The sequence below is a fragment of the Aquarana catesbeiana genome, linkage group LG03, assembly GCF_042186555.1.
Source record: "Aquarana catesbeiana isolate 2022-GZ linkage group LG03, ASM4218655v1, whole genome shotgun sequence".
In the NCBI taxonomy this organism is placed as follows: Eukaryota; Metazoa; Chordata; class Amphibia; order Anura; family Ranidae; genus Aquarana; species Aquarana catesbeiana.
This window is the reverse complement of record NC_133326.1, coordinates 511,329,198-511,356,055: the sequence shown is the minus strand read 5'-3', so window position 1 is coordinate 511,356,055 and position 26,858 is coordinate 511,329,198. Positions and strand designations below refer to the sequence as shown.

The 26,858-nt window shown below is 42.9% G+C and overlaps 2 protein-coding genes across 2 annotated transcripts in view; one reads left to right on the top strand and one right to left on the bottom strand.

Annotated features, from left to right (window-relative positions):
- MFAP3 (microfibril associated protein 3) lies at positions 1–26,785 on the bottom strand. The gene is made up of 3 exons (XM_073621148.1): positions 26,615–26,785; positions 15,815–16,249; positions 1–4,400 (listed from the first exon to the last, which is right to left on the bottom strand). The coding sequence occupies exons 2-3, from the start codon at positions 16,131–16,133 to the stop codon at positions 3,643–3,645; spliced, it is 1,077 nt and encodes a 358-aa protein (XP_073477249.1). The 5' UTR covers positions 16,134–16,249; positions 26,615–26,785; the 3' UTR covers positions 1–3,642.
- FAM114A2 (family with sequence similarity 114 member A2) overlaps positions 26,704–26,858 on the top strand; it is a 90,964-nt gene continuing 90,809 nt past the window's right edge. Inside the window, exon 1 of the mRNA XM_073621146.1 lies at positions 26,704–26,858. The gene's annotated coding sequence lies outside the window, so the exon portion shown is untranslated.

Below are 26,858 nucleotides of genomic sequence, written 5' to 3'. Positions count from 1 at the left end.
TGTAATTTTACGCTTTAATAGATCAATCCATGAATATCCAAACAAGAACAAATCTATTCAGAATAATGAATGTGACTCTTTATGAATACAATACACGATTGTCAGATTTTAACAATAAAAAAAAATAACACAAAAGAGAAGAGATACAACATTATAATACTGAAATAATAGACCCTTAATTTTCTTGTACAGAGTGTAGCTATCACCAGCTAGAATTCTACAGAATAAAATGACCTCTAGAAAAATAGACCACCAATGAATCTGAATAGTAAATACTTACAGAAAAATGTATACATGCTACACTAAATTGTATAGTATACAATATTTTATACTGTTAAATCACAGGCGGCGATAGATGAGCCACATTCATTTCATAATTTAATGTCCAAAACAGTATACTGCACAAGTGTCCTCATAAAAAGTGGCTTTCTATGGGGGTGCTCTGTAGAAGGGAGGAGCCAGGAGCGCCAGTGGGGGACCCCAGGAGGAGGATCGGGGCTGCTCTAAGCAAAACCATTGCACAGAGCAGGTAAGTATACCATGTTTATGAATTTATTAAAAAGAAATAAAGCTTTACAATCACTTAAATTTGCAAAGCCTACCTGAACAAGCTGAAGATAAAATCGGATTGGTAGCTGTTCCTGATTCTGACTGCTCCAGTTTTGATTAATTCCCCCCCACTAAGTCCTGAAGGAAAACTAGATAAAAAAAAAAAAAAAAAAAAAAAACACACAGCTGACCACTTGGTACTACTTATAAACAGACAGTATGGGACAGAAACAGAAATATGAATTCAGCACCACCACTCAAATATTTATATTAATCAGCTGGCAAACTGCTGCTTTTCTGCATAATTCAGCAATCTGAACACAAACCTGCCAACAGGAGGCTGGCAGGAAAGGAATTGAAAGCTACCGGGCATTAGGAGTTGAAATGCACTGTACACACAAACATACCCCGAACAGACTGCTAGTGAAATTCAGGCATGGTCACCAGCCAAATTACCGGAGCCATAAAACACCTGCTTCTGAACAGGTTTGCATCCAATTCTGTTCATCTGGAATAAACTGAACACAGACAATTTCCAATTTCAGAGACTGGAAAGTTCTGAGGAGGTTTGCTCAATGGAATTCACAAGTGTCTTATATGCAGCATGAATAAACAGCTCATAAAGTAGCATTTATCAAACAATAATGCACCCTATAATGTGGCCATCCGCATATATGTAGCGGCATGGCAGTGGGCTTTGAAAATAGTTTTGGAATGCAAAAAAAAAAATCAATCATACTCACCTGGGTGGATGCAGCATCGATCCCCTTTCAGCTCTGAGACCGAGAACTGAGCGATCAAAAACCACTGATCACCCAGACCTCAGTCAGCAGAAAGCAACTGTCAGCGGCTCTCTGCTCTGCCCCTCCAGCGCTCACTGGAACACCAGACTGTGGAGAGGGTGGGAGCGTCTGGTTTAATCTCTCAGCGGCTCAGCCAGCTGCCGGTACAGGCGCCTGGGTGGATCCCAACTGTTCTTTACAGGAGTGCAGAACAAAGTGCCCCCCTCTGACCCACAGGAGTAGGGTCAAAAGACCTTTGGCCCTACTTCTCCTTTAACGCCAACCTGCCACATATATACATATAGATTGTGTTCCTTGATTGTGCGGGGAGCATGCTCACTCAGAGCCCCCAGCACAGTAAATTTGCCGTCACCGACAACTCCTGGTTACAGTTTACAGTCAGGAGCCGGAGAGGCAACATCCTGATCACGTGATAAGCGACAGCAATTCAGTGATCACATGATTGACGCCATTGGCTTTAGGAACTCTTAAAGGACCAGCTCTTGATGGTTAGAAAGGGTTATTACTGCTTGGAACAGACAGACAAGAAGATATTTTAATTGTTTTTCACCAGTTTTGATTAGCAGTTTTTAAAAAGTGTTACTAAACCTAAAACTGTTTTTTACCTTAATGCATTGTTTGTATTAAGGTATAAAACGTTTTCAATTTCCCTGTGCCCCCCTTCCCCTGTGTGAAGAGTAAGAGAGGGGAGAAGAGATCAGTGCTGTGCACGGCTGCATCTTTTCTCCCCTTACTTCCTTTTCCCAGAGCATGAGGTTGCATGCCGCACCAGAGGGCTTTGTTGCCCACCAGTTGGACACCCCTGGTTTAAGTGAATGTATACTCAAATATTAACTTTAAGCTATATTAACTCTATCCGGGAAAAAAAAAAAAAAGTTGTACTGGAAGTGTTGAAACACATTTTGCTATAAAAAGATTGATCTAGACACTTCTTGTCATGTGACAAAAGACATTTATTTAGAATTGGAAAATGAAAGGATCAGAGTTTCTAATTGGCTGATCATTTTAGCAGAGATCATCTGACCAAATGGAGGAAAAAAACTCTTCCTTTCCTTTTTTTTTTTTTCATCCATGCCACATGATGCAGTAAGACTGTTAATATTTGAGTACACATCCACTTTAAGGAGTGTTAATAAGTCTAATAGTCTAACCAGTGTAATAAAAGATATGTATTTGCAGCAAAGTGACATGGCACATGTTTTTTTAAACTATTGAATTGAGGTGGAATGAACAAAAATCATACTGTAACAAGTTTAAAGCGTCATTCCACCCAAAGTGACATTTCAGTTATTTGTGGACACAGGTAGGTAGAAGCGCCAAATGGGACCCAATATCCCTCAGGATCTTCTCAGAGATCTCAGAGTAACTTTTCCCTTCACAACCATGGGGTCTCATACCTTCAGCAAAAGAGACCTTTTCATAATGGCAGCAGAAGTTAGTCTGTACTGAGTCTGTAGGTGCTCAGGCCCTAGCCAGTTAATACAGGGCAAAAGACAAAAAGCATATCTGAAGCCAAGATGTTTTTTTGTTTTTAGTTTTGCACTAAATGGTGATAGATTAGAGCCCGAATTGCTGTCTATGTCCTCACTGGTTAGATTCCCTCTCTTTGTTTGCTTTCAAAGGCAATTGTCACAACGATTAGGGCAGGCCATACACGGTTTGAATCTCGGCCAGTTCAGCAGGAACCGGCCGAAATTTGAACCGTGTATGGGCAGGCTGAATGTACCAAGTTGACTGATCGAACAACTGGAGTACAACCAGCATGCAGGGGTATTACCTGCGATTATTGCCAGCTGCTGGCGATAATCACTGTCTTATTCCGGCTGGGATGACTTGTCACCCCCCCCCCCCCCCCCACCCGCCAGGAGAAGACAATGACCCAGCAGGGGTATTTCCGCATCAACACGGTCTGTGGTTGCTGGAAAGAAATTCGCTCCGTGTATGGCCAGCCTAAAAGTGAGGGAAAATCCTGAATTTTGATTTATCACCGAAACACTAATAGATGTAAGAACTACCCATAGGACATTTGTTCTGGTTACAACTGTCTAAGGAGGGGATTATCCTTACTTTGGAGAGAATTTGTTTACATTGCTGTTTATAAAAGGTAATGAGGTAATGTCCCCAATGGGACAGAGATGGCAAAACACACACCCTTACTTTATGCAAAATGAAAAAAAAAAAAAGAAAAAAAAGTTTGACTTCAGATATTCTGTAATTCCTTGGCTTAGAGCCAAAACTGAAAAATCAATTTGGGGTAGAAAGACTAAAGTTGCCCAAAAAGCTAGTGTGTTCACGCACTGGCTTCTGGTGCCCTGTCCTGATCCACTATAGAGAGGACTTCCTCAGGACACACTACAGGAGGACACTCCTGAGAATGGTTGGTGCTGATGCTCAGTGTCTCACACTGAGGATGAACAGACACGTTAACTGCTATCTCCTGGCCTTGGACCGAGCTATTTTCCGAATCGCCAGCTGGAGATCCGCCCCGAGCCATATCAGGACTGATGGTGTAAATCCCAGAGCCATGCTCCTTCTCCACCTGGTCCGGATCATCCAACCTCACTGCTTCAAACATCTCCTCCATAAAAGCTCTGCAGTTAAATATGAGAGGGGGCAGAGGAATACTTCTGGCCAATTCTTCTATGTAACGGGCAAACTCCATGGTTTTGAACTGAGTCACCTTGGCCAGCTCCAGAGTTTTAGCAGAGGTGATAATTGGAATACGCTTGGCAATCTCAAATGCCTTCTGGAGCTTCTCAGCCCCTTCTGTGCGGAAGAACTCATTTATAGCCTTCTCTGTCTTCCGGAGGTGACTGCTCATCATGCAGAGTCGTGTGATGTTCAGAATCAGGGTGATGGTAAAGGTCACCAAGCAGACTATCATGTAGTATATGCTCATATCCCCAGAAGTGAAAGTCACCCGAAGAGTAACTGTGTAGAAGGAGGTGCCATTGCCAACTGGACAAATGCAAGTATACCGCCCTCGATCAGCAAAAGTTACACTCGTAATGTTAAGGGCTCCAGTGGAAGAGATCAGCCATTTCCCTCCTGTAACAAATAAACAGAAAAGACAATTAAAGTATAAGCAAACCCAATCACTAAAATCTTTGTAAGATTTAACACGTTCATTTAAATTTTAAAAATGATTTTCGATCTCTAAATATGCAGCAGTGTGGTCCCACTGATAACATCCCATTGGACGAAACGCGTCAGCCAGGATACTCAGCACTGACGTCTTGCCGATGTGCGATTTCGAGTCGCCATCGACTGCCCAAATGAGTGATTTTACCTTTATGTCTTTTTTTTAATCTATGGAATCATAAAACCTACTACACTATGAAAATCCATCTGGGCACCTCCTGGTGATCTTTTTTTATTCTCAGTAGGACTCTAGTTTGAGCTGTCTGTGGGAGTTGCATACTTCCAAAGGGATTTCCATTTATGTATTAAGGTGCACTTGCTGCTGTAACGGCAGCCATATTTTCAGGCGAGTTTGCATTTTACTCGATGGTGGCGGTTTAACCATTTGGACACTGTTTGACATAATTTTCAAGTTCACTGGAGTGGTGGCACCACATTCATGTTGTCCATACACTTGTTTACATGGACTATGCTATGGTACTATATGTACCTAAATATGAACTACCTGCACTTATGAATATCATTTCATATACACTGCTCAAAAAAATTAAAGGAAAACTTTTTAATCAGAATATAGCATCCAGTCAATTAAACTGGGATATTGATCTGGTCAGTTAAGTAGTAGAGGGGTTTGTTATATTCATTAACACCAAACCAGCTGAAACTGATTAACAACAGGTGCACTAGATGGGCAACAATGAGATCACCTCCAAAACAGCAATGGTTTTACAGGTGGAGGAGGACACTGACATTTATTTCCCTGCTCATCTTTCTGACTGTTTTTCACTAGTTTTGCATTTGGCTAGGGTCAGTATCACTAATGGTAGCATTGAGGTGATACCTGAACCCTATAGAGGTTGCAAAGGCAGTACAACTCCTGCAGGATGGCACATCAATATGTGCCACTGTCAGAAGGTTCGCTGCGTCTCCCAGCACAGTCTCAAGAGCATGGAGGAGATTCCTCTATGGGATGAGCACTGCCAGAGCCCTACAAAATGACCTCCAGCAGGCCACTGGTATGGACGTCTCTGACCAAACAATCAGAAACAGACTTCATGGAGGGTGGCCTGGGGGCCCAAAGTCCTCTAGTGGTCCTGTGCTCACTGCCCGGCACCATGGAGCTTGATTGGCATTTGCCATTGAACACCAGAATTGGCAGGTCTGCCACTGGCGCCCTATACTTTTCACAGATGAGAGCACGTTTACTCTGAGCACATGTGACAGACATGAAAGCATCTGGAGAAGCTGAGGAGAACGTTATGCTGTCTGCAACATCGTTTAGCAGGACCGGTTTGGTGGTGGGTCAGTGATGGTCTGGGGAGGCATATCCATGGAGGGATACCTCTACAGGATAGACAATGGCACCCTGACTGCCATTAGGTATTGGGATGAAATCCTTGGACCCATTGTTAGACCCTACGCTGGTGCAGTGGGTCCTGGGCTCCTCCTGGTGCATGACAATGCCTGGCCTCATGTGGCGAGAGTATGCAGCCAGTTCCTGGAGGATGAAGAAATTGATACCATTGAATGGCCCCCACGCTCGCCCGACCTAAATCCAATAGAACATCTCTGGGACATTATCTTTTCAGTCCATCCGACGTCACCAGGTTGTGCCTCAGTCTGTTCAGGAGCTCAGTGATGCCCTGGTCCAGATCTGGGAGGAAATACCCCAGGACACCACCCATCGCTTCATTAGGAGCATGCCCCGACGTTATCAGGCATGCATACAAGCACGTCAGGGTCATACAAATTACAGAGTACCATTTTGAGTTGCTGCCATTAAAAATTTCAGCTCAATGGACTAGCCTGCTGCATCATTTTTCACATTTAATTTTTGGGGTGTCTTTGAATTCAGCCCTCTGTAGGTTGATAATTTTCATTTCCATCAAACAATGTGGCATCCTTTTGTTCCTAATACATTACATTATATATACATATCAGTATAGATATCCAGCATATTTTTCCCCATTGAGATCTGATGTGTTTTCAAAGTGCTCCTTTAATTTTTTTGAGCAGTGATATCACATTGGCTGTGTCATCTTACAATTCTATGCAATTCATTTAATGTTTATCTTCCATTCTGTGAAGTTTGCATACTGTACATGTTCACTTATATCATTATTTTGGTTTAAAAAATATTTTGGGCTCTACACTTGATATGGTTTTGAGGTTTTGCTTTACTACCTTTGTGTCAACTGCCTTTGATACTATTAATTTAACAGCGCAGAACTTTGCACATTATCACAATACTGTATAATGAGTTATGAAATTCTAGAGCAGGGCTCTTCAAACTTTCTAAACAAAGGGCCATTTTACTGTCCTTCAAACTTTAAGAGGGCTGGAGTATAGTCAGTGGCAGCAGGAAATGTCCTGGTGTCAGTGGGAAGCCATCTTTGGTATTGCGGGGAGGAACGCTGCCTCCTCCGTGGCGTCAGTGGGAGGAACGCTGCCTCCTCCGTGGCGTCAGTGGGAGGAACGCTGCCTCCTCCGTGGCGTCAGTGGGAGGAACGCTGCCTCCTCCGTGGCGTCAGTGGGAGGAACGCTGCCTCCTCCGTGGCGTCAGTGGGAGGAACGCTGCCTCCTCCGTGGCGTCAGTGGGAGGAACGCTGCCTCCTCCGTGGCGTCAGTGGGAGGAACGCTGCCTCCTCCGTGGCGTCAGTGGGAGGAACGCTGCCTCCTCCGTGGCGTCAGTGGGAGGAACGCTGCCTCCTCCGTGGCGTCAGTGGGAGGAACGCTGCCTCCTCCGTGGCGTCAGTGGGAGGAACGCTGCCTCCTCCGTGGCGTCAGTGGGAGGAACGCTGCCTCCTCCGTGGCGTCAGTGGGAGGAACGCTGCCTCATCAGTGGCGTCAGTGGGAGGAACGCTGCCTCATCAGTGGCGTCAGTGGGAGGAACGCTGCCTCATCAGTGGCGTCAGTGGGAGGAACGCTGCCTCATCAGTGGCGTCAGTGGGAGGAACGCTGCCTCATCAGTGGCGTCAGTGGGAGGAACGCTGCCTCATCAGTGGCGTCAGTGGGAGGAACGCTGCCTCATCAGTGGCGTCAGTGGGAGGAACGCTGCCTCATCAGTGGCGTCAGTGGGAGGAATAGTGCCCCAAAGGTCGGATAAAAGCAAGCAAAGGGCTGCAGTTTGGAGACCACTGTTCTAGAGAAATGATTAATTAATGCATTACAATTTAAAGTGGTTGTAAACCCTTGTGTTTTTTTCACCCTAATGCATTCTATGCATTAAGGTGAAAAAACTTCTGACACTGACCGGCCCCCTAAACCCCCCCCCCCCCCTTTAACTCACATGTGCCCGTTCGTTTCCTCGGCGGAGACGCACTGTACCTCTCTGCCCGGGGTTCTTGGCTCTTGATTGGATAGATTGATAGCGGCGCAGACATTGGCTCTTGCCGCTGTCAATCAAATCCAATGACACGGGCGCCGGGGCAGAGTCCGGCATTCTGGCTCTATGCACGCAAATGCTGGACTCGGGAGCGCACCTGCAAGTTAACCCCCAGGAACAGCGCCACCGGAGACCCCAGAAAACGAGGTTCGGGGCCACACTGTGCAAAACTGCACAGTGGAGGTAAGTGACATTTAGTTATTTAATTTTTTTTTAAATAACAAAAACACACAAGGGTTTACAACCCCTTTAACTAAACCCGCTGTATTTTAGTCGACTAAATACAACTAATAAAACAATTCAGATGACTAAAACTAAAATGGCATTTTTAGTTAAAAGACTAGGACTAAAACGAAATTTACACCGCTTCCAGAACACCGTTTTGGAAGGTGGCGGCTCAGAGGAGAATTTCATTGATCAATGCGATCATGTGGCCACATCGACCATTGACTGCTTGCTATTGTGAGCATTGTGCTTACAGGCTCCAGGGCTGCTAGTGCAGCGTATGGTATATGGACCTTCTTTTGTAAAAGTAAGCTAACCCTTTAAAGCTCCTTCACTGCTTAAAAACATGATGTAAATATATAAATAATCTATAGCCTGGGCACAGATACACTTTAAAAAGATGTCTGGTATTCCCTACACAGAAAAGGATAAGCCAAAACTCAGAAACAGGTCAACTATGTTAAATTAAAGTTTGCTAAATATTTTAATCTAGCCCAAGCCCTTCTCAATTCTCCACTGCAAATCATCTTATCTGATCATGAAAGGCAAAGAAGATTAATTTTACATAAGCTGATGTATATACAAAACAAGATCTATACTTGGATGCAAGAAATGAGCCTTGTTTTTAATTTGCGTTATTCTGATAAAGTAAATTGCCAGCTGACTGCTATGGGTTAAACCTCTACCTTACTGACTAACCTTCTATGAAAGCTTCCTAAGGGTAATGTAATCTCAGGAAATAAATTTGCTCAGCCTAATAACGATTCTTCAGTACATGCATCACTAAATAGGAAGCCAGTCAGATAAAAAGCACTGTGGCAAATGAAAATACTAGGACAGTGCAATTCTATGAAATGACTTATGATATCATCTCATAAAGGCAATGTTCAGAAATTACAAAAGAGCTCTGTATCATCTTTATGAACTGAATCAACTGTATTGGAGACTTGGTATAACTCCAATAAATCTGAATGGTCTCAATGGTGGTGTGCTTTTTTGCCGAGACTGAAGTGTGACTTGTACAGAAATGTCTGCCATCAGAGGGCAAGCCCATCATTTGCTTCATTGTACATACTTTTCACAGTGGACCATATGTAAAATGTGCCTACAGAGCTTCCTGATGAAAACTGGCCCAGCTCACAAGTAGTTACTACATTTCTGCACTTTGTGTGGTAGGCTGACATCTCCCACATCACTTCTAAAGCTAGAGCTATGTTCGCAATATTTAGCAGCTCAGTCTTGATAATATAATTGCAAATGAGTAGTCACCATGGCTTTATTCATATGGGCTTCAGTTTGTATAATAGTAATTTGTACAGCAGCCTTTAACAAAATTTTCATGCTGTTTTTTTGAAGCCTTCAAAGCTTCAGCTCTTGTTCAAGGAGGTTAAAGACAGATAATAGGAGTGAGGCTGTCATTTTAAAACAAGTGGCTAGTTGGCTACAATAAAATTGAAAGACCTATCGATGTCTGCTAGTAGTTTTATTTATTTTTTTAAAGGCCAATCAAGTACTTCAATAAAGATCTATGGCTTCAACAAAGCTGCTTAAAGGATAAGTTCACCTTTTGTAATATGTCACATCCATATTCAGGGTGTAACATGTTACTGTTGCAGCAGTCCCCACACTACCCTCTGACCCCTGTTGTGATAGTCAGCGAGGAATCTGCTCCCCGCACTTGCTGTCACAATTTAAAAAAAAGAATGCGGCTGTGCAGGGCTCTGCCCACCTGGCTGTGTCGTTGATTCACAGAGTTCTGTAAATGAGAGAACTACAGGTACCAGCATTTGTAAAGCAGAGAAGGCGGCTCTTCTAAGCGCAGTAATAAAACACTTTAATGACAAGGAACCAGGGCACCAGTCCTCAGGAAGGATGTACTGGAAATGGAGCGAGTACAAAGAAGGGCAACAAAGCTAATAAAGGCTCTGGATGGTATTAGTTATTAAAGGTTGCAAGCACTGAACTTATTCTCTCCGGAGAAGAGACGCTTGAGAGGGGATATGATTTCAATTTAAAAATACCGTACTGGTGACCCCACAATAGGGATAAAACTTTTTCGCAGAAGGGAGTTTAACAAGACTCGTGGCCACTCATTAAAATTTAGAAGAAAAAAAGAGGATTAACCTTAAACTACGTAGAGGGTTCTTTACTGTAAGAGCGGCAAGGATGTGGAATTACCTTCCACAGGCGGTGGTCTCAGCTGGGGGCATTGATAGTTTCAAGAAACTATTAGATAAGCACCTGAACGACCACAACATACAGGGATATACAATGTAATACTGACATATAATCACACACATAGGTTGGACATGATGGACTTGTGTCTTTTTTCAACCTCACCAACTATGTATATATGGAAGGGTTAAAAACACTTACAAGATGGAGGTGAAAAACAGGCATATCAATGGATCCATAACGTCCAGCGGGATGCCTCTTGGGAGTAAAGACAGCTGCTGGTGGAAGCTCTAGCCGACCAGTGGAGGTAAACGCTGTCTCTCTGATCTAAGTTGGAGGGCTGTGCTGTCAGGACCAGCATGGAGTCCAGGCAACCAGGAAGTGACGTCAGAGCGGGCGGTACATGTTTTGGAGCATGCTCAGTCGCTCCTTCTTCAGACAGCACAGCCCTCCAACTTGGATCTGAGAGACAGTGTTTTCCACCGCTGGTCAGCTGGAACTTCCACCTGCAGCTGTCTTTACTCCCAGGAGGCATCCCACTGGACGTTATGGATCCACTGATATGCCTGTTTTTCACTTCCATCTTGTAAGTGTTTTTAACCCTTATCATTAAAGTGTTTTATTACTGCACTTAGAAACACCTTCTTCTCTGCTTTGTTTTTCCTATAGGGTATGCATCACTCTTCTGAAGTGCTGCTGTTTTTGTTAAAGTATCCTTGTTATCCAGAGCACCCCATTCCCCACACTCCTTGATACAGCCTTTGTGGCTGTCGGCTTGTAATTCTCAATGAACTACCAGGGCGCTGTTGAGCTCTCTAGGTAGTTCACTGATGCTTCCCGTCAGTGTGTATCTACCTGCCTGTACAAGCAGACAGCTTACACTGACTGTCTGTAAGAGCCCTGCATTGCACCCGCAATCTGCTGACCGCGTGTGCAATGCTTTGCAGGCTCCCAGTAAAAAAATTAATGCACAATTTTCTACCGGCAAAAATATGTGCATTGATTATTATTTTTTCTTTTAGAAAAGGTGAACTTATCTTTTACAAGCTTTGCTAATATGTTGTAAAAGCTTGCGGAACACATTGCCCTATCACATACTGAAGTCCATATGTACAAGAGTAGTGAACAATTGCTAAGAAATGAAACACAGCTCCCCAAGCTACACAGTAGCTTGCAAGATTAATCACTCCAATGTGCTACTTGTGTAGTTTATACCATTGGGTTCCATTGGAATACCATTTGTTCCATCTGTTTAGCCGTTACTCTTAGTGATTCATCGCTAGCAATTTTAGCAGTATGATGAGCTACTAAAAATCACCATGTAGCTCTAGCTTTCACCAAATATCTATTAGAGGATCACCTAACACACACACACTCAAGTGTTTTTAACAGGCTTTTCAACTTGGAAACTACAGATAAAGGCTTAAATGATGACAGAACTAGGAAACAGTAACGTAGCACTGCACCTCTATACTGTTAGAATCTCTGGATGTAAACAGTCCACGATGAAAACAGGAAAGGAACACAGGGTCAGACAGATTGGTTTTCAAGAGCACTATTATAGTGCGTGATTATGGGTTATACTTAAAAGCGGAACTTCACCCAAAAGGGGAAGTTGCGCTTTAAGTCCTTCTCTCCTGCCACATTTAGCATGTCACTTTTTTTTTTTAGGGGGGGGGGGGGGGGGGATTGGTTACCTAGTTTTGACAGGTATTTGCTTCCACTTCCACGCGGATCACCTAGTTCTCCCACCCACGTACTTTGGGATATGCTACAGGTCCCAGAAGACTGCAGGGACATTCAGAAAGTGCAGCATGGCCTTCACAGGTGCAGTGCCGAAAGCCGAAAGGCGCATAGCCGACTGCCCACAGTTAGGATGCCGACGTTGGGAACCTGAAGACTAGTGAAGAACTAGCCCAGGTGAGAACGGTGCTGGATCCCTGGACAGGTAAGAGTCCTTTCATTAAAAATCAGCAACTACAAGATTTTTAGTTTTTATTATTTTTACAGACTGAACCTCTTTAAAATTCAGCTGTCACATATCATGGGGTGCATGGATAATTAGCAAAGTGGCGTGGGGAGAAAAAAAAACAAAATTAAATATTATATCTCTATCTCAGATTAGTCACATACTCAAACATTCAAATAACTTCTGTTGCAGGATACAAGCATAAGACACCAGGACTAGCCTGAAAAGAGAAGGTTAGGCTCTTTTATCATATAATGGAAGCCACTCATAGGGGAAAAGACAAAGCGACTGCACACCCCATAAGAATTATCAAAAAAGGAGGCTGTCCCCCAAGGGGGTTTTCTAGGCAGCAAGGGATAAAAATTGTATCAAAGAATTATGTAATAATTGAAATATATATAATATATGCATAGTACATAGACTACAGATTAGTGTGTAGATACAGATTTACACCTTCTCACCACCCTCTTGAGCTGTATATTCAATGCATTATATACAATACCTTGACTACAGGCTCCACCCGTCCCTTGCCAGGGATTTCCCATGGTGTGACTCCTTGTAAGGCGCGCATGAGCGGTGGACTCCCCCCCCCTTTCGCTGACTGTGCCGACCATCGAGAGACGCTGAGATCGTACAAGGGGGGTCTTTTCCATACAGAGAGCACTGAATATGGTCCAATACACCATGATTGGTAAATATAAGAAAGTGTTTATGACTGTTCGTTCTTCTTTTTCTTTATCAATCAAAAATTTCAATATATGCTAACGTTTTTACAGTTTACATAATCCTCTGAAGACCCGTTGGGGTCAAAACGCATCAAGATTCTAATACAAGATATAACTATTACTTTTTCCTATGGTGTTTGACCATGATGCATCATCACTGTATATCGTCATGTTAATGATACTGCTTTTTATATATGTACCACAGCTCATGTTTTGACTATATACATTTTAAACAGCTACTGTTTGATACTTTGTCATAATAAAAATAAAAATAAAGAATTTCAATTATTACATAGTTCTTTGATACAATTTTTATCCCTTGCTGCCTAGAAAACCCCCTTGGGGGACAGCCTCCTTTTTTGAGGCTCTTTTATCATTTGCTTGTACTTGAAAAAGCATTTAAATTCTTCACAATAATACGATTTTTTTTTTCTGACTGGTAATCTTGTTTTTTAGAGTCGCTGTAAGGTCTTCCATCTCTTGGATGTCATTTGCTCTGACAAACCATTGTCTTACAATCGGCAGGTTTGGGCTTTTCCAAAAACAAAGGATACAAGCCCTGGCTTGAATCAACATGGATTTCTTGTATCACCTTCAGGACATGGGTGTAATGTTAAGAACTATAGCAGTTGGTTTAGTAAATGAGGAAAAACCTGTAAATTGGTGGATTATCTCCAAACCTGGTTGGAAGAAAAAGATTGTAAAGCAGGGCAATCCCAAAAGTTGCGCTAGAAGGATTCAGTATGTGTATTACAATGCCAACACAGGCCACGTTGTTGAGGAAATAGTTTGACCAGGATTGATGGCATGTCACACAATCTCTTTATGATTCTGCAAAAGATCTCTTGGCATTTATTACCGATAGAGGTTGTATGGGAAAAAAATTGTACCCTGTTCTTCCCTAAGAGTAAGCCATAATCGTTCTCCCATTTATGGAGAAATCCTAGATCATCCTGTGATTGAGCGTCCACCAGGAAAGAGGGACAGGGTTCAGCGCATCGCCCAGATCGATACACATATCTTTTCTTAGAGAGTCAATTCCCTGACAAAATGTTGATATTTAGAAAGAGAGTGTAAACAGTGAGAAAATTGGCACGAATGTCAGGTATTAAGAGCTGGAACCTCATGGGTCACAGAAAGGGTCGAAACATCACCCCAAGCAGCTCTAGTTAAAAATTCTTTGCCCTCATCATCCCTCGGTCTATTCACACGTGGAAGGGTTTATCAGTGTCACCCAAGAGAAATTCAAGATGGCCCAGGCACGTATCTTTATTGGTAAAATGGGTTGCCATCAAAGTTAGATAATCTAAATGCAAAACTACACAGATGGCTAGGGTCCAGGGATGTCTCTGCATTAAATCAGGGGGATGGCACAATAGGTCAAAGCTGTGCACCTACTGGTCACTTCACAAGGGATAGTGCACTTGTGAGCAGTTGATTTCTGATGGGACCATGGGAGTATAGAAAATGCAAATGGGGTGGCTCTGCTGTGCCTACTGCACTCTTGATCAATGTCAGCTGAAGAAACGGGCAGCGGGGCAAAAGCAATAGCTTGATTGGGTCCCCCATTCTGCTGTAATATCTTAGGTCACCATGCTTTTTAATTATGTAGTGCTTTGAAAGGTTCCAATTCAACTGACTGGAATGAGACTAGCAACAGAACACATTAAAAAAAATCAGAATGTTGGTAATTTGCACAATGTGGCTCAACAATAGCATGTATGGAAGCACTTGCTTCACTGGAAAGTATTGCTTATTAAATTTTGGTTGTAGTATATACTGTGAATATCTGAGCCCTAACTATTGCTTCACGTTTCTGTCCTGTTAATTTAAGAAGTTTGAATTGTTCATCGTTGCACTGGAAGAGTCCCACGATGCAATATGTGTTTAGACATTGCAAGGTTTTAGTAGGATTGTCTGCTGAAACAGCCTAAACAAGCTCCCTCTTATAATCATATAGATAATCCACAAACGTGTGCAGGAACCAGGAATGCCCTGTCACCTGCCCTCTAGTGAATTCTCCAAAGGGCTATACAGAGAACTCACTCTGGTCAATAAGTGGTTCCACTAAAAAAGCTCTGAAGACTTAGCAGGGGATCAAAAGTTTCCATGCTCATAGTTCTGTAACTATTTTTTAGGATATTTATTAGGATATCTATTTCTGAGTGACGTATGCATCTGAGGTAGCCCAGGGGTTCTCAGGGATTACTAAATTGTAAAAGATCTAAGAACTGCTCCACTATAAACTGCCTTGTTAAATGGGATTTTACACATATTGCAAAAAATAATAAAATGCACCTGTATTGATTAATAAAAATAAAAAAAACAGAATTTAATAGTTTTTTTTGCATTGCGACCAGTGGATTGCGGATGCAATGCTCAGGCTACAGCCTCAAGTCCATACCAAGGTGCAGACATTAAGTTATCGGGCTAGAGGAAAGATCAATGGACTACAAGTGCACACTATTATGAGCCAGTTTTCCTTTGATTAAAATAAATAAATCAGGAGATATCACCTCCAAAAGGTCCAATTTGTCTGAATACAATAGTCAGCAGGGGAAATTTCTCCATGCATGCTGTTTAGCTTGGATGGTGGAATCAATTGACCTATCTCCTTCAACCCGTGAGGGTGAACAAAGGAAATCTAAACATATATGGCTAGCTTTAATCTGACATTGGGCATGAGAATCAGATTCCACCAGTGTAGCTAACTAGTATCCAACTACACCCATACCAAAGGAAACTATTTTGAGTTGTGTTTCAAATACCTTATCTAAATTTACAAGAAAAGAGCAGAAAATGTATCACAAGGATGTAGATCACCCATTTTATTTCACCTTACCTCCTTCCACCTCTCCCAGCGAGCGTCCTTTGGAGTTAAACCACATGACATCCCCATTCTGGCTGGCATTAAGGTTACACTCTATGACTGTGCTGCTTCCTTCTTTGGCTATCTGGTCTCGATGGGTCGGAGAATTTGCAGAGATCTGCAACTGAGCGTGCATGGAGGCATTCTGCAGAATCTGCAACTGAGTGTGCAAGGAGGCATTGTGGAGACTGAGGACCTGTGTGAAATTTTCCCTGCTCTGTGCAATGCAAAGGACAGTGCAGAGCAGGAAGAACAGGGTCCATGAACAAAGGCAGGAAAGAGCCCTTCCCATTTGGTCAAACTAAAGACTCTAGGGCAAAGGTTTCAAAGACAAATATCCATTGGCAGATCTCTCAGATGACGAAGCAGTTCATTCATGGATTGTTCCAGCATATTTGTACTCCATCCCTGTTAAAGATAAAAAAAAAAAAAAAAAAAAAAAGGGATTTTAAAGACCATGTAAATCACATATTACAACAAAGTATTTTTAGTCAAACCGCATACTTACCCCAGGCAACGATCACAGTGAAAAACAAGTCACACAAATGCTAGTTAGACCAAATCACATAATGTCAACAGTTTTACTGTGATCATCAAGTGACTGTCAACAATTGACTAAAATAGTTCTGGAAATATTAAAATGTATGCAGGTGCTTTGGTGTTATTCAAGAAAAGCATAGTTTTACTGGCTGTTAGGTATGAATAACTTGCACTTGATTTTTGCAGCTAGTAAGCTAAAACAACCAGATTATTTATTAAGCAAGGATTATGATGTGATGATTTGAGGAGCCATGTCATCTGCTGGTGTTGTTCCCTTGTGTTTTTTATCAAGTCCAAAGTCAGTGCAGCCATCTACTAGGAAATTCTAGAGCACTTTATGCTTCCCTCTGCTGACCAGCTTTATGGAGTTGCTGATTTCATTTTCCAGCAAAACTCGCCACCTACCCACAGTGCCAAACGTACCAATACCTGGTTTAATGAGCATGTTATCACTGTGCTTGATTGGCCAGCAAACTCACCTGACCTAAACCCCATAAAGAATCTGTGGGGCATTGTCGAGAGGAAGATGAGAGACACCAGACCCAACAATGCAGATGAACTGAAAGCCACTATCAAAGCAACCTGGGCTTCCATAACACCTCAGGAGTGCCACAGGATGATCACCTCCATGCCACACCGCATTGATGCAGTAATTCATGCAAAAGGAGCCCCAACCAAGTATTGAGTGAATAATATACTGTACATACTTTTCAATAAGCAAACATTTCTACATTAAAATACTTTATTGGTCTTATGTAATCATTCTAATTTTCTGAGATACTGAATGTTGGGTTTTCACTAGCTGTAAGCCATAATCATCAAAATGAAAAGAAAGAATTGCATGAAATTTATCACTCCGTGTGTAATGCATCCATATAAAATATATGAATTTCACTTTTTAAATTGAATTACTGAAAAAAAAAAAATGTACTTTTTAATAGAGCTGCACGATTCTGGCCAAAATGAGAATCATGATTTTTTGCTTAGAATAAAAAGATCACGATTCTCTCACGATTCTCGCGGCGTAAAATCTTTCACATTATACCAAAAAAAATTTGGGCTAACTTTACTGGTTAGTTTTTTTTAAAATTCATTAAAGTAATTTTTCCCCAAAAAATTGCATTTGAAAGACCACTGCGCAAATACAGTGTGACATAAAATATTGCAACAAACACCATTTTATATATATATATATATATATATATATATATATATGTTTGGGGGTTCTAAGTAATGTCCAGCAATTTCTAGCAAAAAAAAAAATGTATTTTAACTTGAAAACGACAACTGTCAGAAAAAGGTTTAGTATTTAAGGCCTCATTCACACGAGGCGGACTCCGTTTCCACGGAGCCCGCCTCGGTCCGCCGGCTCAGCGGGAGATCAGTCCGTTGATCTCCGCTGAGCTGGCGGCTGAGAGGTCCCTCTCTGCTTACTGAGCGGGGAGGGGCTTGTCAGGCGCCGCTGCCGCCTATGGAGGGATCGGACGAAAATGGACAGCATGTCCGTTTTCATCAGATCTCACCCGATCCGATAGCGACGGAACTGGACGTAGGGCCATCCGTCTGCCTTTAGCGGATCGGACGGGGTCGGATGTCAGCGAACATGTCTCCGCTGACATCCGTCGCTCCATAGGCTAACATGGAGCGCCTGTTCAGGTCCACCATCAAAACTGACAGGCGGACCTGAACGGTCCGATCGTGTGAAAGGGGCCTAAACGTTCCTATTTTACATACAGAAGTGTATTCCTTTGATGTAAAAGACAAATTGATACACTGTTTAGACTTAACATTCCAGTGATAGAATGTTTTAAAACTTAGCAGACTGCCCACACTTTGACTTTTGACAGCTGAAATCAGAGAGAAAATTCTCTGCATACCAAAGATCGGTAAACCCTTTGTTAGGATTGCAACGGGAGAAAAAAAAAAAAAAAAAAAAAAAAAAAATATCGCGATAACGATTCTTGACGATTAATCGTGCAGCTCTACTTTTTAATGATATTCTAAATTTTTAAGATGCACCTGTAGATGTGATCACAGGAGTAGAAAAATTTGTTCTGACTTGTTCTTTGGTGGTGGGTCATGGTAATGGCAAGAAATATAGTTACATTTCAAAAAATACTTTTTTTTTTTTTTTTTTAAACTCTTTTTGACCAGTTTTCCTTCGAACAAAAAAAACAAAAACACAAAACAAAACAAAACACATCAGGAGATGTCCATTACCATTTACCACAAGGAAAGGCCCGATAAGTACTTGCGATGATATGTACAGTTTTACCAACACATGTCAGAGCTACAAAACTGGTTTCGAGCACTAAGGCCCCTTTCACACTAAGACGGTTTTCAGGCGTTTTAGCACTAGGAATAGCGCCTGAAAACCAACTCCCATTAATTTCAGTGTGACGTTCCACACAGGGTCGGTGCGCTTGCGGGACGTTAGGAAAAGTCTTGCAAGCAGCATAGTTGGGGAGGTTTGGGAGCGATGTACTTAGTGCTCCCAAAACGCCCTGCCCATTAAAATGAATGGCCTGAAAAGCTATTCAGAAGCGTTGGAGTACGGGCGCTTTTAACCCCCACTAGCGTCCGAACTGCGCTAAAGCGCCGCTAAAACGAGCAGCACTTTAGCGCTACCGCAGCCATAGTTTGAAAGGGGTCTAAGATTTTATATTCACCGTCTGTCATGACGGGTTGAAAAATGTAAAAAAAAAAACAAAAAAAACAGTGAACTAATGACAGACAAGAAAAGGAGGAAGGTGAGTAACTACTTCGTTTCAAGTTCAATTCACTTTTTAACCACTTCAGCCCCCTTAATGACCAGAGCATTTTTTTGCGTTTTGTTACTGCGTTACTTTAACTGCGCGGTCGTGCGACCTTGTACCCAAACAAAATTGATGTCCTTCCCCCCCCCACAAATAGAGCTTTCTTTTGGTGGTATCTGATCACCTTTGCTGTTTTTTTTTTTTGTACTATAAACAAAAGAAGAGCGACAATTTTGAAAAAAAAAAAAAAAGCAATATTTTTTACTTTTTGCTATAATCCCCCCCCCCCCCCTCCAAAAAAAAAAAAAAAAAAAAAAATAGATAGATAGATATAAAAATCGTAGTAAGTGTATATTGATTGATTGGTTTGCACAAAAATTATAGAGCCTACAAAATAGGGGATAGATTTATGGCATTTTTATTATTTATTTTTTATTAGTAATGGCGTGGTCTGCGATTTTTTAATCGGGATTGCAGGGGACAGATCGGACACTTTTGACACTATTTTGGGACCAGTGTTCCCTCAGCGTGTTCTAATTGTAGGGGGATAGGCTACCTAGGACACGACAGAGATCACTGACCCGATTACAGGGAACAGAAGATCTCTGTCATGTCACTAGGCAGAACAGGGAAATGCCTTGTTTACATTTCCCCGTTCTGCCTCTCCTCGTTGTGATTGTGAGCCACTGACGGACATAGAGTCCACAACACGTGCGCACCAACTAAGCCGGGATTACGAAGGGACGTACGGGTACGCCCTTTTGCGCACCCGTGCCATTCTGCCAGCGTACATCGTGTGCGGCGGTCAGGAAACGGTTAAACAAGATATACAGTGCATCCGGGAAATATTCACAGCATTTCACTTTTTCCACATTTTGTTATGTTACAGCCTTTTTCCAAAATAGAATAAATTCATTACGTTCCTAAAAAAAAATTCTACAAACAATACCCCATAATTTATTAAAAAAAAAATCACATGTACATAAGTATTCACAGCCTTTACATTGACACTCAAAATTGAGCTCAGGTACATCCTGTTTCCACTGATCATCCTTGAAACTGGGTTCACACTGCAGACGGATTCGGCTGACAGCAGGGGTCCGGTCACAATCTCCTGTCGTGCAAATTGGATGCGGGTAAATTCGCATCCAATTCGCACTAGTGTAAACCCAATCGGAGATGTTTCTACAACTTGGAGTCCACCTGTGGTAAATTCAGTTGATTGGACATGATTTCAAAAGGCGCACACCCATTTATATAAAATCCCACAGTTAACAGTGCATGTCAGAGAACAAACCAAGCCATGAACTCCAAGGAATTGTCTGGAGACCTCCGAGACAGAATTGTATTGAGGCACAGATCTGGGGAAGGGTACAGAAAATTTTCTGCAGCATTGAAGGTCCCAATGAGCACATTGGTCTCCATCATCCGTAAGTGAAAGAAGTCTGGAACCACCAGGACTCTTCCTAGAGCGGCCCGCCCGGCCAAACTGAGCAATCAGGGGAGAAAAGCCTTAGTCAGGAAGGTGACCAAGGACCCGATGGTCACTCTGACAGAGCTCCAGCTTTTTTCTGTGGAGAGAGTAGCACCCTCCAGAAGAACAACCATCTCTGCAGCACTCCATCAATTAGGCCTGTATGGTAGAGTGGCCAGACAGAAGCCACTCCTCAGTAAAAGGCACATAGACTGCCCCCCTGGAGATGGCACCTGAAGGAAAGGCATCTTAGACCATGAGAAACAAAACTCTCTGGTCTGATGAAACAAAGATTAAACTCTTTGGCCTTATTGACAAGCATCATGTCTGGAGGGAACCAGGCACTGCTCACCACCTGGCCAATACCACCTCTAAAGTAAAGTATGGTGGGGGCAGCATCATGCTGAAGGGCAGGAACTGGGACACTAGTTAGGATCAATGTAAAGATGACTGCAACAATGTACAGAGACATCCTTGATGAAAACCTGCTCCAGAGTGCTCTGGACCTCAGACTGGGGAGAAGGTTCATCTTCCAACAGGACAATGACCCGAAGCACACAGCAGAGCTGTACGATTCTGGCTAAAATTAGAATCACAATTGTTTTTGTTCTTAGCATAAAGATCACAATTTTCGCAGCATAACATCTATCACATTATACAAAAAAATTGACGTAACTTTACTGTTTAGGTTTTTTTTTTCTTTTATTCATTGATGTGTATTTTTTCCCAAGAAATTGCATTTAAAAGACAGCTGCGCAAATACAGTGTAACAAAATATTGCAACAACCACCATTTTATTCTTTAGGGTTAGCAGAGAATGGCTCTGCACTTGTTACATTGAATCAAGGAAATGCTGGATTAAGATCGTGAGGGGGGTTGAATCGAGATCGCGATTGATGATTAATCATGCGCTCTAGAACACAGCCAAGATAACAAAGCAGTGGCCACGGGACAACTCTGTGAATGTCCTTGAGTGGCCCAGACTTGAACCCGATTGAACATCTCTGGAGAGATCTGAAAATTGCTGTGCACCGACGCTCCCCATCCAACCTGATGGAGCTTGAGAGGTCCTGCAAAGAAGAATGGAAGAAACTGCCCAAAAATAGGTGTGCTAAGCTTGTAGCATCATACTCAAAACGACTTGAGGCTGCAATTAGTGCCAAAGGGGCTTCAACAAAGTATTGAGCAAAGGCTGTGAATACTTATGTATGTGTGATATTTTTTTTCCATTTTTTTTAAGAATTTGCAAAGATTTTAAAACAAACTTCTTTCACGTTGTCATTATGGGGTATTGTTTGTACAATTCAATGTACAATGCATTTCCCCGTTCTGCCTAGTGACAGGACACTGATCACAGCTTCCTGTAATCAGTGTTGTGTCACACATAGCCCCCCCCCCCCCCCCAGTTAGAATCACTCCCTAGGACACACTTAACCCCTACAGCGCCATCTAGTGGTTAACCCCATTCACTGCCAGTCACATTTACACAGTAATCAATGCATTTTTAATCACACTGATCGCTGTATAAATGTGAATGGTCCCAAAATAGCGCCAAAAGTGTCCGATCTGTCCGCCATAATGTCGCAGTCACGATACAAAATCGCTGATCGCCGCCATTACTAGTAAAATTAAATAAAAATGCCATAAAACTATCCCCTTATTTGTAGATGCTATAACTTTTGCGCAAACCAATCAATAAATGCTTATTGCGATTTTTTTTACCAAAAATATGTAGAAGAATACGTATCGGCCTAAACTGAGGGGTCTGGTTTGGAGCTGAGGGCGCAGCCCTGAAGTCCTGGGAGGAGAGACTGGCCAAGATGAGACAGAAGATTGGACATTGGAGCCTCAGAGAACTCACCATTGAAGGTAAAACACTGGTACTCCGCAGCGAGATTCTCCCTCTGTTGCAGTACCTCGCCCAGGCCTGGCCTCCCCGGGTTAACACCTGCAAGGCCATCACCAGGGCGCTGTTTCACTTCATCTGGAGCTCCAAAATGGACAGAGTGAAGCGGGTGGTTATGTTCAAGGAACCTCTCAAGGGCAGTAAGGGCATGCCTGACATCGCCAAGCTACTGAGGGTGTTCTTTGCCTGTAACTGCATCCGCAGGACTTTGGTGGACAGAACTGTATACTCTGGTGGTAACTCCATGTCCCGTTTCTTCCTCCTGCCTCTTTGGAGGTCCTTTGGATGGGACAAGTGGGACAGCTCCATCCCCTACAACTGGGACACCCCTTGGTACTACTTGGACACTTTCAAGTTTAATAAGGAGCTGGGGCTGCATGGAGAGACTTGTGGAAGCCAAAAACTATCCACAAGTTGATTAGAGCATCTGACATTGTTGAGACTGTTCCAGCCCTCCCTTCAGCCACTTGCAAAGTGGTCTGGAGGAATGTTTCTTCAAAGAGACTCACCAACAAGCACAAAGACCTGGCATGGATGGCAATCCAAGGGGGATTGCCACTCAGGACATTCGTGCATGCCAGAAACCTGTACAGATACAGGCACTGTCCTTTTTGCATCATCCAAGAGGAAACTGCTCTGCACGTTTTCTGGGAGTGTCCCTTTGCACAGGACCGGTTGAGGGCCTTGGAACCAGAACTTAAAGACTTTGTACCACAGACTGCAATCACACACTTTGGTGTGCTGAACGGACTCTTCTGTGGAACTCATTCACAGGAGGACATTGACAGTGCCTGGCGGGTGCTGTGCTGCTTTAAGAATGCTGTATGGTGCGCCAGAAAGCGCCTCATCCACCAGCGGGAGAGGATGCCCATCGAGGACTGTCGCAGACTGCTCCACTGTCTGCTCAGAGACTATCACTTGATGGACTTTAAGGAGGAAGAGGAGGTCTGAAGATTTCCCCCCCACCCACCTGTGTATCCTATGGCAGTTCAAAAAAGCTTCGGGCCTGTGAACTCTTTTTTTCCCCTCCCCTACCCCATCTCCTCCACCCCCCATCCATCACACCCGTTGCCTATTGGAATGCTATTTGACAGTATAGGACTTGACATTTTTGTGACATGTCTTTTTGAAGTAATGCTTTCAGGGGAATTGGGGTGTCATGCATGATGTGATGTTTCGAGGTACTATTACTCTGAGCAGCACATCAGGCATCATACCGCAGAATGAATGTAATTTATTTGTATGCGTGGAACTGTATTGTTATGTAGTGTGTTTATTCGCTGCGTCGCAGTACAGAATGGAATGTACCCTGTTGAAGTATTTGTTTTTTGTAATTGAAGGGGATGAGAGGATAGAGATGTGGTTGCAGTTGCTGCCACTGTCAACTCCCGTCACGACCTCTCAAAATAGGAAAGGTGGGACTATTCCGGTACTCAATAGTGGTGTGTAATAATAGGTATAAGGATCCTTATACCTTTATCCTTTATCCTTATACCTATTATTACACACCACTATTGAGTACCAGAATAGTCCCACCTTTCCTATTTTGAGAGGTCGTGGCGGGAGTTGACAGTGGCAGCAACTGCAACCACATCTCTATCCTCTCATCCCCTTCAATTATGATTCCAGGGATGATGGTACTGATACTCATTATAACCTATTTTTCAAGGTAGGCCGTTATAGCTCTGTAGTATTTGTTTTTTGTATATTTTCTTGCAAAATAAAGTATACATTTTCAACCAAAAATGAGGCTTTGCATTTGGCGAGGACGCTGGGAGCATTGGCGCACCATATAGAGACCCGAGGCGGGGAATAAGCCAAAAAGTGCATTTGATCTCCTGTAATAGAAGATCAATTACAGCTGGTAAGCGGCAGTGTATACAGAGGTGGAGGCACTATCCTATTATCTTTGCACACTTTTCTTGCGGTGTTATGCTTGTGTTCCACCTTGGAGGAATATATTGATGCACCATTCTCAGCATACGGACTGTCTTGGTTCTCTTTTTCATCAAAGACTCTATAGTGACTGTTTTATCAAATATATTATTTTGTATTATTCATTTTTTTCACAGGATTGTTTGGTAATTTGTTTTTGTGTCACTGAAATATCATTATCACTTAGGGGATTTATTTGAATCGGCGCAACCTAAATATTTGAATAAACAAAGAAAGGTGTGTGTGTGTAACAACAAATAAAGATAAAAGAGCCAGGTGAGGGTTTGATTTAGGTAGTGTCAGGTTTGGTGTTAAAGGTGATGGTCAGAGTCAAATGTCAGTGTATTTTAGGTAGGATAAAATCTGAGCACACAGAATAATAGGATCATAAATGCATGAATCTTTAACCCTTTCCCTCTGACCGTACACATATATACAGCCTCATGGAAGTGGGTCATTATCAACTGGGCCACATATAGGGGTACTTGTGTTTGTGCATCATCCTGGTATTGTTTTTTTTCAGCCAACAGTTGGCTTTCTTGTAAAAGCAATCCTAGCAGGCAAATTATCCACTGAATTGCTTTTACAAGCAGCAAGAGGGAACGTTACCACCGCCCCTGCCGCCTTCCACGGCTCTCTTGTTCCACTGCGGAACCCGAGAGTGCAGGTTATGGTTCTGATCTGAGACTAGAATGGCTCTGATCATCTCTATGGTCTAAGAAAGCGGGAGCATGAGCATTTCAACACTTTTGGTTTCACTGGATGCAAACAATCCCTTAGTGCTTTGAAAAAAGCATCTGATCATACTGATCTTGGTATAATCCAAAGCTTAAAGCAGAGGTCCATCCATTCCACGAAAAATTAAAAGTCAGCAGCTACAAATACTGCAGCTGCTGACTTTTAATATATGGACACTTGCCTGTTCAGAGGGCCCACGATGTCGGCACCCCAGGTGATCTTCAGATCGGCTGTCGGGTGGAGCCGCCGCCATTGCAGTAAGGGAACCAGGCAGTGAAGCCTTTCGGCTTCACAGCCAGTTCCCTGTTGCGGATTCTGATTGGCCTGGCGGCAGAGGAAGGAGGAGGGGGGGGGGGGGCGAGCTTTGCCATGGCGCCGTCTCCGGAAATAGGGAAAAAACATGTCTCAGTTCCCCCCACCCCCGAAAGGTGCCAAATTTGCACTTTTGGGTGGAGCTCCACTTTAAGGGCAAAGAAGAAATCTGAAGTCTAATAGACCCCAGATCTCAGTAAAGAGTACCTGTCACTGCCTAGATCACAGGGGATATTTATATTCCCTGTGATAACAATAAAAGTGATAAAAAATGTTTAATGGGACAGTGTAAAAAAAGGCGAACGCAGGTGTCGGTCCCGCATGCATGCAAAAAGCAATCGCAGTAAACATGCGAGGGATCATCGTGAACGAGGGCAATATTTCTAGCACTAGACTTCCTGAGTAAGTCTGAAATGGTAACCTGTAAAGGCTTTAAAACTTCACCTACGGATAATATCATTTAGGTAGCCATTGCACATCTGTGCGCAATTTTAAAGAGTGTGACATGTTTGGTATCTATTTACTTGCCCTAACATTACCTTTTATACTTTACCAAAGAACTGAGTTATGTACTGTGTTTTTGTGCATTAAAATTTTAAAAAGTCACAAAAAAAAAATCACAAAAAAAAAAATCACAAAAAAACTGCGTTTAAAAACCACTGCACAAATACCATGAGAGAGAAAAAAATTGCAAAACCCTCCGATTTATTCTCTAAAGTTATTGCTTAAAAAATAAATAAATTAGATATATATTATGTTTGGGAGTTCTCAATAGTTTTCTAGCAAAAAAATACTGATTTTTACATAACTCTTGGTGAGGCCTCAGCCTGAGACAAGGTATGTACGGAATGTATGCACAATGTAAGTAGAACTCAACGAGGAAAGGCCGCCTGCACCCACAGACTGGAGCCCTTCTATGCTGCGATCACAGTATACGGAAGTCTCATCTTGTCAGAAATAGTGCAATCTAAGGCAAAAGTCATGTAGTTCCTTATCACTAGCCACTGCAATACTGGACTGAACTATATCTGTCAGGATAATAAGGCCCAACACTGCTCCATACAGATACCCTCATTGAATTGCCCTCCTCCCCGGTACACAGCTCCCCTTACCTATCGATCAGACGATCCCCCGCAGCTGCATCCGCACACCTCCTCCGCTGAGTTGACAGCCACCTCCCGGAAGCGCATATCTTCCTGACAAATCACTTCCGGAGCAAGCTGACCGCCTCGCTGACCTCGGTAGTGTTGGGTGACTGGAGCTGTCAGTGACGTGGCGGCGTGTGGTCCCCCCCCCCCCATCTCTGGTGACATCATCACGGAGGAGAACCCCGGACGGCTGGTGCGCCTTACACAG

Bases quoted from the DNA above. Each gene is read 5' to 3' on its own strand.
- MFAP3 (XM_073621148.1), bottom strand. From the start codon at position 16,133: ATGGGAAGGGCTCTTTCCTGCCTTTGTTCATGGACCCTGTTCTTCCTG. The intron at 4,401-15,814 runs GTAAGGTGAAAT...TATTTGTTACAG, and splicing joins GCTGGGAGAGGTGGAAGGAG to GAGGGAAATGGCTGATCTCT.